At 36.5% G+C, this 11,213-nt stretch overlaps 1 protein-coding gene across 1 annotated transcript; it reads right to left on the bottom strand.

The window, feature by feature from the left end:
• Window positions 1–1,338: 1,338 nt before the first annotated feature.
• On the bottom strand, window positions 1,339–4,502 carry LOC140313706 (zona pellucida-like domain-containing protein 1). Its single transcript, XM_072391698.1, has 10 exons — window positions 4,403–4,502; window positions 4,086–4,312; window positions 3,627–3,811; window positions 3,462–3,534; window positions 3,269–3,366; window positions 3,102–3,182; window positions 2,844–3,015; window positions 2,644–2,746; window positions 1,751–1,780; window positions 1,339–1,516 (listed from the first exon to the last, which is right to left on the bottom strand). Exons 1-10 carry the CDS (start codon window positions 4,500–4,502, stop codon window positions 1,380–1,382), a joined length of 1,206 nt encoding a protein of 401 aa, XP_072247799.1. The 3' UTR covers window positions 1,339–1,379.
• Window positions 4,503–11,213: the final 6,711 nt, after the last annotated feature.

Below are 11,213 nucleotides of genomic sequence, written 5' to 3'. Positions count from 1 at the left end.
GTATATGGCCAAATACAAACAGAACTATTTATACAACTACACCGTTATCAGCACTGATGTGTTGTAGCAGTAGAAGTTGTAAGTGTAAGCTATCTATCTATCTATCTATCTATCTATCTATCTATCTATCTATCTATCTATCTATCTATCTATCTATCTATCTATCTATCTATCTATCTATCTATCTATCTATCTATCTATCTATCTATCCATCCATCCATCCATCCATCCATCCATCCATCCATCCATCCATCCATCCATCCATCCATCCATCCATCCATCCATCCATCCATCCATCCATCCATCTATCTATCTATCTATCTATCTATCTATCTATCTATCTATCTATCTATCTATCTATCTATCTATCTATCTATCTATCTATCTATCTATCTATCTATCTATTTATCTTTTATTTGAATACCTGTTACAGTTACCAGGGCATCATTTATGCAATTTACAGATGTTTTGCATTCCTTTGGCAAAGTTTTAGCTGTTTTTATTCTATTTTGTTTTTTATTGAGTTGTTAACATAAATTTCATAGAGATTTCATACAGTATATTGAAACCTGCTTGAACAATAATAATAAGAAGAAGACAGATTGTTGTAACAACACCTGGTAAAAAAAGAGCTTCATGGTTAACATGAAGGGGAATATCCAATATCCAAACAGTATATCAGGTATACGGATATGAAAGCTTCTCTGTGAATGGTGGAAAACGTCTCCAAACTAATTTAATCACCGAAAGACAAATGACACAGAACACCTTCCTTTCATATTTATTCTGTATTTCAGTGTTGTTTGATATCTGTGTAGTTCATTCAGGCCGACAATAAAATTAGCAGAATATTGCTGTTTAGATCTACGTCCACCAATCTAACCAACATTACTAATGTCAGTCAGTTATTTACCATTTTGCACAAACATGTTCGTCCTCGTAGATTCAGTCTGTCCAGTCATAAGTAATTGTCAAGCGATAAGACGCTCTCCTTGTCATTCTCATTTAAAACAATTGGAAAGAACATTACCCAACTTATTACCCAAGACGCCACCTCTAATTAAATACCTCAATATGAGTCTGATAATCTGTTTGAAACTAACATGTAATTACACACATACATAGTTATTGTAAATGTACTAAGCCTTCCCCCTCACTTCAAGAATCTATGTGATTTGTATTGATTGTGAAGCTGCAGATGGAGACCCCCGTATTGTGATGTTATGTTTGTGAAAATGAAAACCTACACTATAAAGATGTATGACACCATGATGCTTGTCACTATTGCTTCTAATGTAACATGGACATGCTTTGTAGATAATGTTCTATGCTCGCTGCTGGGAGACAGATAAAACGGCTCCACTCTAAGTCGGAGGATGTTATGCCATGAGATGTTTTCTTCGTCTTATGTAGAACCCAAAGTAAACAGTCAGGGCAGCAATGAAAATAGCAATGACGACAATGCAGATGATTATAGCGACCACAGGGCTGCTGTAGGTGCCCTCAGATGATGCAGCTGTTGGAGCAGGGAAGGAAATAAGCATTAAGGTTTCAGACAGTATTACATACATTATACACAGTACTATTTTCCAGACCTCTATGCTAACTTTTACTCTTTTGATGCTGTCAAATTTCTAATGGATATATTTTACATTATTACAGCAAATTTCCCCTTCTGGGAACATTTACATATACATTTATACAGACCGATATTCTCTAAAAAGGGCTCGCTTATAACATAGATTCTTACTTTGAGAAGCTGAGAACGGTTGAGGGTCTCCTGAAAAAATAAACCAATGAACAGATTAACATTCAGTACGATTCTATTAATATATAAATCAGTCTGATTGAATGGCAGGTTTCAGTTGTTATAAATACACTTTTAAAATCTTTCCAGGAAATGACAGACGCTACCTACAGCACCACCATTTTGTCATTGGTGGGGAAGATGCTGATGTACCAAAAGATGTCATGTAAAAACATTTACAAATCTAACCAAATTAAACAGACACTTAAAGACGCTGCATCACTTCAAGCTTTTTTTCCTCAGGTTCCTCTTATTCAGAAATGATCATCTCTTTTAGGAGTTTTAGGAGACTTTTATGATCTGAAGTGAAAATATTCTGAATATGATGTACACTTGAACTGATCCACATACAGTTTCATTAAGGTATTTGAACCAGAACTAACGTGTTAATGTACCACTCACACACAATGAAATACTAAAATGACAGAGAAGTGGTAGACCAGAGACTGAAAGATAAAATCTCAACTTTTGGCAATATATAAAAGGTCCAAACTTTAAAATCAAGCTTTGTAGGTCTAATATAAGTGAGAACACAGCAGCCGGATTTCTTATTTCTCACATTGAACCACATTTTAGCGGACTGCTCAGGTAAAGACAGTGAAACTTTACAAGCTCTAATATATTTATAGATTTAAAGGATGCACATCAAACTCTCAGCAAGAAAGTGAACAAGAACATTTTCAAGATAGAAATAATGATCAAAATTGTACTTTTCTAAATTCCTCAGATGATCAAAAATACCACCAACTTTAATGATGCCTTGTCCAGCATTTAAATCTGTATTTGCATGTCACAGTATTGTATGAATGTGTTTTTTTTATGCCTTGCAGACGTACCAGTGCTCTTTTTGCCCACAAATATAGGAGGAGAGGTGATTGTAGCGTTTGTCGGCACATCCTGGGCTTCCCTCTTTCTCCTGTTTTGAGTGGTGCTGCAGTCCTGTTGAAAAGTAATAAAGACAAACAGACATCAGAACAGTCTACCAACACTGTGTACCAAAAATTGGACCAGTACTGACAAAAAGCCTGTTACTCACAGGCAGTAATGTGCTGCACGTGGACACTTCACAAAGTCTGGTGGCACAATGCAGGTAGAAAGTGGACACTGTCCGATTTTTGTGCTCCACAAATCTGAAGGCCTCAAAAGAGAAGTGCGCATTCTGTGAAACTCCGTTGTGGTCCACTATTGTCTGTGCATCACGTTCACACCTGGGGTGCAACAAGACAAGAGCGGTTTGTCAAAGGGGAGGAAGCACAAAGATGTCCCTTGTTGTGACGACATTCATGCAACTCACCCCACAAAAAGATCATAATAGGTAGTTTGCATGGGATACGGGCTGGTAGTGGCATAGCATCTGTCCAGCAGCAAGTTGAACCTTTGAAAACAGATAAATTGCAGAACTCTTAGAGAATATCTGTCTTGATGTCACTGGTTTAGAGTAAACTGTCAAAGTCTAAATACCTGTCTGTTAGATTTGTAGCTTTGACTGCAACATAGATCTTGGTTTTAAGGTTAAGTCCTGTTTCTGGAATAGTCAACATCTCTCTGTACTCTGCATCCTGTTCAGTGGAAACGAAAATACAAAATCAAGTTATTGTTATTAAAAAAAAAAAATCTTTCTGTATTATCCAAAAAGCCAGAGATCAGATCTTACTTTGTAGAGCTGCATGCTTAACGTGCTTATAAAGCTGCCATTGTTGTCTCTTATGGCAACATTTACCCCTGATCTGCAATGAAAGACAAAGAAATTAATATTACCTTTCCTTATATTATGATGAATCAAAATATCCAGTTTTTATCGGTGTTACGTGACACTCACACGCCGAGTTTAGTGTTGTTTAGCAGGTACTGCATCGGGTAGTTGCAGGAGAACTTGTACAAGATCTGCGGGCGATAGGTAATCATACCCGCAGAGGGGTCTATAGAAGTAATAATACCGGAAATGTTTACAAACTGGACATTTGAGAAGTCCGCAAACAGTCCAGTTCCAAGCTCAGTGGTTATCTATAAGGGAAAAAAAAACATCAATATCCATCAATATAGAATATTCAGTTTCAATAAAATAAGCTCAAATTTAGAGTTTAAAATATAATAATTGCTAATCGTTGCTGTTTTCATTTATCAAAATGTGCCAAAAACCTAGATAACTTTCGATAATTTTTTTACAATATTCTAATGATTTACTGGAACATAGAATACGTTCAGAAAGACAGAATATGAACATCTATTCAGAATAAAATCTTCTGGAATAACATCAGAAGACTACTGAACAGAATACCTTATAGTTATTGCCGCAGACCGAGAGGGAACTCTCGTTTATAGGGAATTTGAATTTTAAAACTGGTGGGGTAACACTCCAGTCAGCAGCCCCAAAGCACTCGGGTTTGTTGAGCTGATTATTGAGGACCATCAGGGACTCATTGTAAAGAGCTTGGTACATCGGACAAAGGTAGATTGCCAGGTCCATATACTCGGTTCCGCAGACAACGGTTATATCCGAGTTTTCTGGAAGGGGTAAAAAAAAGAGAGGGTGTAAGTCAAAGCAGAGGTTAGAGAGAGAATGTTGGAGAATAGATCACTGAAAATAGCACAAACCTGGAGGTCTGTTTGTATCACTGGTAATACACGCGTCTGGTATCTGGGCATCTGCCTGCAGAATTAGGCCAAGCTGGCACACAAGGAAGACCAGCCTCATTGTTTTCTGTGCAGACCTGTGAGAAACAACAGAACAATGGGCACCAACCCATGCACCAGTTTCTTCCCTTTCAAAGGGAAGTGCTTTGAGAGAAAACTTTTCGAAAACAGCCAAATTTTTGGTGACACAGACAACTGGTCAACCTTCCTGAACAAAAGGGAAAAGCTTGTAAAGGCGTCATAGTTATATGAGCCCGTTACGCAACAGCCAGCAGCCACGAAAAAAAAATAAAAAATGCTTACTTCATGGTAAATTTCAAAGAAAAAAGTTTTTTTTTAACATGAAATACTACTATCCTCAAATTTAGTTCCATCTCGATCCCAATTCATACATCCACATAAAACACATCCAGAGCTGATTGATTTAGGTTGAACTTGCAGCTTTTTCTGTATAAATATAATATAATATAACAAAACTGTAAATTCATTGCATTAATGTAAAATATATCCATTAGAAACGTATTTTTACAATATAGTATGAATAAATACAATCTGAAGTATTGTATCTGAAGTATTGTATTGTATAGTAAAGTGATAGATTATTATTTTGGGACTCACCTGAACATCTTCATATTGTGTCTTGCTCTCAGTTGCAAAATCCCTTTATTTATACCGCCGTCCCCACATGGGAGTGGGAGGGAACACAGTGCTGTAACCTGAACTGGGTTTTAAGTATTAGGCGTACATTTTGATTTGAAAGAAAAATGTTTTTTTGTTTTTTTTCATCTGAGCATTTTTCTTTGTTTATATATAAATGCAATGGGGACATTTTCAGAAAACGATGATTTAAGGCTTCAGAATAAATCATTCTTAGTGAAAACTGTTGTCTTGTTTTGCCTTTTTAAAACAAATTTTTTAAATCAGAAATATTGATCTGAAAAGAACAGGTGTGTGAACTCAAAGGAAGTTGAGCTATAAAGGGGACAAATAATCAAGATAATAAGTACTTAAGTAACGATTTTCCCATGTTATTATTGCATATTCTTTTCCTTGTTAGAGTAACTGACATTAAGGACAAATTTGTAGTTTATTGGCAAGGATAAGGCAGAATTTTACTTTGATCGGCTTAATTGGAGACAATTAGAAATGCTTTGGGCTTTAGTTTAATTGATGTTGTGTAGCCTAGAGAGCACACAAGTCTTTAACCACGCTTTCTAAAGTCTGTTCTCTGCGAAAGAGAATATTTTCTTTGTTTTTCAATGCTTTTCTTAGTAATACAAGAAGCTAACAGCAAAATGTCAAAACAAGCCACACCCTTGTGGTGTTTTGGTGGAAGCAAAACATATCACCTACACGCTTGGTCTCCACAGCAAAGAGGGCAGCTGGGAAATAATCAGAGTCGCTCTGATTCTGCTGTCTGACTAAGATTTGAAATCATCTATAAATCTGAAATAATATCTCACGCTTACTGGATTAGAATGTGTTTACCTTCCCAAAGAATCGCAGAAATGTATGTTGCATAAAGATTATGACAGTTTACACTGACATTTGAAATATTCTGTCACAATGTTATGTGTCTCAATGAGGCCAGAAAGAAACCTGCATCACTCGAAAAAGAGACTAAAGGAACATTCTGCAGCAATTGCTGACATCCAGCGGTCAAGTTAGAGATGGCAACCAACTCAGATGTTACCAATACTCGGTCCATCAACAAAATGCTTCTGTTTTTATAGATTTAATTACCTGCTGAAGAAAAAACAAGCGACTTCAACGTCAGTCCGAAGACCTTTGTTTTTCCATCAGCAATTTCCATCCGAGACGAGCAACACCTGTGTTTATTCTGGTTTTTCTGCCTTCGCCTATCCTAAAATCGCTTTGCCTCCCACTCTAAAACGTGTCCCCTCAAACTTATCACAGAACAGAAGTTTGAGGGCCCTCTGATGGGTCCTCTTTTTATGGCAGAAATATTTACCAGTGTGGGATTGTTGTCGATGCACATCGTAAGTTTAAGAGATAAGGAAGATTTCTTGATGAGTTATATAAATTTAAAACTAATAATTTGTTTAATAAGTTATGCAAAAAGTGAGGTGTTTTGGTCTGTTACCTTGTAAACCATGGTTTGTTTCATTTGTATCACTTTGGTTCAGCATTGTTTAAATATGTTTTATAAATGAACACATTACATTAACACTATACTTTATATATTTGTTACAGTATTGAGAGTAACAAATGCATAAAAGTCTTGATTGAGTTCTTGTATGTGTAAGAAGAGCGTTGCATAGGAACTATGTATACACACAAACAATGCTGTGTTTTTCATAGGTCTATGAATGACCGAGATCAATGATCTGATCTCAAGTGTTCACCTTTGAGATCTTTTGGTGTGATAAAAGTCTCACTGTTACTCCTGAGAGTGCAAATTTTGTAATGGATCATTTTTTGTCATTACCTCTGGCCATAAACTTTAAACAGAAGTGCCAGCAATGTTTTTGTACACTCTGAGAACAAAAGACACACCTATCTGAGAGAAATCCAAAGACTTTTGTGAAGCATCATGACACGAAAAGGGACTCCCGAGTCCCTAAAGAATGCCAACATAATACAACATGAGGATACAGCTTGAATGAAGTCCCCGATAGACTTACTTTAGGCATATCTGATGTCAAATGTCAGTTTTAATCTCTCCATTGTTGTCAATAAACAGCATTTGTTTGCTAGCAATGCCATCAGTGTAACTGAGGGCACATTTTCACAAAGCCTGGACCCGTAAGCAGTTAATGAAGTCACCCTGGGGAAATACAATAACTGAAAGAGTAATGACCTATGGCAGATTTGAGTCAGGACCTGTACTCAAAAACAAAAATGTTCTGTACTTTAAAAACATTTCAACAGTCACGTGTTTCTTTAAAGCGTCCTGCTGAGAATGCTAAGTCTGAGGACTTAGCTTGAATTTTTTGCTAAAAACCTGTATGGTTTGATGATAAACTGAACTTGATTCATACCTGAATATGGAGCCACATAGACATTCAACATTAAATGTTTACATTAGGAGGGAACCAGAGACTGAATTGAGCAGTATTGCTGACATTGTTCTTTTCCAAGAAAACCAGGAACATCCATTGTGAGCTTTGGGAGGATACATAGATGCTAGACCTCCCTTTTCACTGATATGTTGGTATCACTGTCAGCATATACAAGTATGTAGGCCAATAAGTAACAAAAATATTGAAGAACAAAATTGGGACAGCTTGAGGTTATTTGATCATATTGCACCAATCTACTTGGCGCCTTAATATCAGACCAGTTAACGTTCAAGTGACACGACCATGACTCCAGGTGATGGATGCTCCACATTCTTGATGCAGAAACAGAAAAGTTTTTGGTAACCATTTTAAAATCGACTTAAGAAGTCCTATTATGCTTGTTGGAGTTCCCTTTTCTCTCTATCTGTGTTATTTGGCAATTATTCTGCCACATAAAAGATGCATGGTAGTCAGTACACACTTTTCTCCAACCCTGTCCATGCTGCCAATAGCTGCTTAATTGACTAACAAACTAGTAAATAAGTATAACAAGCTCTTCAAACTGTGATTATATTGATCCACCAATAAAAAAAATCTAGGTTTAACACTTGGTTCAGACACAAATTTCATTAGATTTGAACTTAGACACAATGAGCTGGTTCAGGAATTTCCTGTGAGAAATTATATCCACTATTATGATATCCACATGCTGGTCCAGTGGGTTTGTGGACCTTTCAGCTTGTCATGGTCCATTCTTGACTGTGACCCACAAAACATTATACAAAATAAATTATAATTTTATGGCCTACAGTTCTCCAAGGCCAAGCATCAGGATCCAAACAGGACACCTTGGTCTAGAATTAGACCTGAAGTCATAAACTAATCTCTAATGCAATCTTTTTTAATTGTGCGAATAAACCTAAGGTGAAACAATTCCCTTCATTTTTTCTCCCAGTGACAAACGCAGGGATTGTGATGTGTAAATAGTTTCTTTACAGGCTTTACTTTGGAACTACACATCCTTTACGTTTTGTTCAAATGTAACACGCGTCTCGTGTGTCCATTGATGTGACACAGAAAGATGAGGGATAGTTGACTTTCAATGCAAACAAAAGCCGGTATTGATGTTTACAATAAAGCAAGAATAGCAGCCATGGACCTGTTAGGGGACGGTTATGGTATTAGTAGGTGACATAGAAACCAACAATAACTGGGAAAATGCAGTTTATTATCAGCCTATTGTGCAACACAAAACAATGTCAAACACCAATTGTGTTTCTCATGATATGATATTATGCCTTTAGAGTCACTCAGAAATCGTTTGCACTTGTCATGTAGAGGCATGAAACAACCTGTCAGTCAAATGGAGCAGGTTGAGTGCAGATATAAAAAGATTTATGATGTTCCCTCATATCATATCACTATTATACGGATAATTTATTTGATCTCCCTGTCGGCAAGCTGGTTTTATGCCACTTATGTCCTCACAGTGTTACATATTATTGCTATCAAGACGATTTTCCCAAAGCATCATTTTATTGTTTCGTTTAAGTATGGACATACAGTCCATATCTTTTGTATCTATCTCATATCTTTTTTTCTTTTCTTTCCACTGCATCTTTATAGGGTCAAATTAAGTGGAAAGTATTGAATTGTTACAAAAGGGTTTCAAAGGACTATTGACTGTAACTAGACCATGCTGTACTATGAGTCATATCTGAAAATTCATGCAACACCTGAGCAGTAGCAGTATCACAACATGTTGTTACAGTAACATAAAAGAAGCCCTATTTTCTTTAAGAGTCATATCAGGACACATTTACTGCATTGTAAAAGTAAACCAATCCCAGTATTGGATATGACAATTATCTGTGACCTGCTTTAATTTTTTATTTAATTTTTTTACTTATCTAATTTTTGATTTTCAAAATTAAGCTTATTATCACAGCATTTATTGTCACAAGATTTTTCTCTTTACTTTGTTTTTGGCCTTGGTTCTTTAGTTTATTTAGTACCAGGCATCGACAGACACATTTAAGCATCTAATTTCTCCTAGAAAAGATACTGTCAATGAATGTGATGAGTTATATAAGATCAAGCGTATCCTTAAGAATAACAGGAGTGTAAAGACTGACCGACACAAGTCGGACTGCATTTTAACATTAAGGATGTTCTTACATTAGGAATAAAATGTGTCAGTATTTGGTCCATGGCTCAATTCTAACGTCAGTATCCAGCTGAATTAAGTTTTGCTGTAGCTCCTACACAGGATCAAAGCAAGACTCCCACAACATTGCCAAAGTAAAAGGTAAGTGTGTGGGTGTGCAGCACTACTTCACTGGCGCACGTTGACTGAGTCGACTGTATTTCACTGATAAACGTGAGCCAGACTTAAAACAGATGCATTTTTCCCTGTGCTATGAAGAAAGAAGCCTATTATATTCTCTTTTTTTATTATTATATCTACCGAAAGTAACAAATGAATCTTGATAAAACTTCCTCGTTCACATTTACAACTGAAAATATATATTCATGCCAAAGAAATGTGAAGAATCTAATCAAAATGAATTGTTCTATTTGAAAATGAATCACCCTGAGTTGCATCTGACCACATGTATCTAGAACTTTAAATGATTCTCCTCACATATAAAGCTCTTAATGGCGAAGCTCCATCATGTCTTAAAGATCTTATAGTTCAATATTTTCCTAACAGAGCACTTTGCTCTCAGACTGCAGGTCTACTTGTGAGTACTGTTTCTAAAAGTAGAATGGGAGGCAGAGCCTTCAGTTATCAGGCCCTCTCTTGTGGAACCATCTGCCAGTATATGTTGTATATGGGAACGGTATATCACCCTCTTCTCCTTTAATATTAGGCTTGAAACTTTTTAAAGCTTAGAATTAGGCATGACTCATGTGACCCTGAAACATCCCATAGTTATGCTGCTACAACAACAGGGGTATTTTTTTGGATTATATATATATATATGTGTGTGTGTATGTGTGTGTGTGCTTCTGTGTCATCTGGTTTGCCTTCAGAAAATATTGTCATTAAGCACAATGACAAAGCAGCTCTAACTGATGATAAAAAGATTAGTTACAGTGGTCATAAAAAGGCAAATGATTACAGTTTTCTCTAAATCTTTAGCTTCCCTCAACTGAACACAAAGTCATTTTCATTTCTCTTAATGTAAATAAAAATTGGTTGAGAGAGATTCTGAGGAGAATGAGGATAATTCACTTTGTGGACACAAATGCACCATATAAGGAGTCATAATGTTTTGTTGGCACTGCATAGATATTACGAATATGAAAGCCTGCATGGATTTAAAAAAGAGATGATAATAAGAAAATTTTAATGAAACATATTTGATTTAATTTCTAAATAGTTTAGGAGTTGCTCTCAAAGCGGGGGTCTCCAGGACTGCATTTGCCAAGACATGCCCACAAAAAAAGGACATTGTAAATGGCCACTGTCATGGCTCTCTAAAAATGGAGCTAACTTTTGTAATTCAGTGAAATCTGGGGGAAAAGCATGACACATTAAAAAGACAGTCACGGCAGATGTAGGAACTGGGGGCATATTCTGATTCGGCCCTGCTGCAGGTAACTTCTGCAGTGACTGTGTATGTCTTTCAGAGGCCCCAAGTGTGCAGAACAACCGGAGTACACCATGACCTCCTAAGCTACTGGATTTGACCTCCCATCCTCTGTACATTGCAAGAAACTCCACTTTGAAACTAACCAGTTTC

Source organism: Leuresthes tenuis, unplaced genomic scaffold (assembly GCF_036924035.1).
Source record: "Leuresthes tenuis unplaced genomic scaffold, fLeuTen1.0.hap1 SCAF_9, whole genome shotgun sequence".
Lineage (NCBI taxonomy): Eukaryota > Metazoa > Chordata > Actinopteri > Atheriniformes > Atherinopsidae > Leuresthes > Leuresthes tenuis.
This window is presented reverse-complemented; position numbering and strand designations above follow the sequence as displayed.

Excerpts from the sequence above, each read along its gene's own strand:
- LOC140313706 (XM_072391698.1), bottom strand. The coding sequence starts at position 4,502 with ATGAGGCTGGTCTTCCTTGTGTGCCAGCTTGGCCTAATTCTGCAGGCA. Across the intron at positions 3,016-3,101 it reads TATTATGATCTTTTTGTGGG|GTGTGAACGTGATGCACAGA; the intron begins GTGAGTTGCATG and ends GTTGCACCCCAG. Across the intron at positions 1,517-1,750 it reads ACCGTTCTCAGCTTCTCAAA|CTGCATCATCTGAGGGCACC; the intron begins GTAAGAATCTAT and ends CTGCTCCAACAG.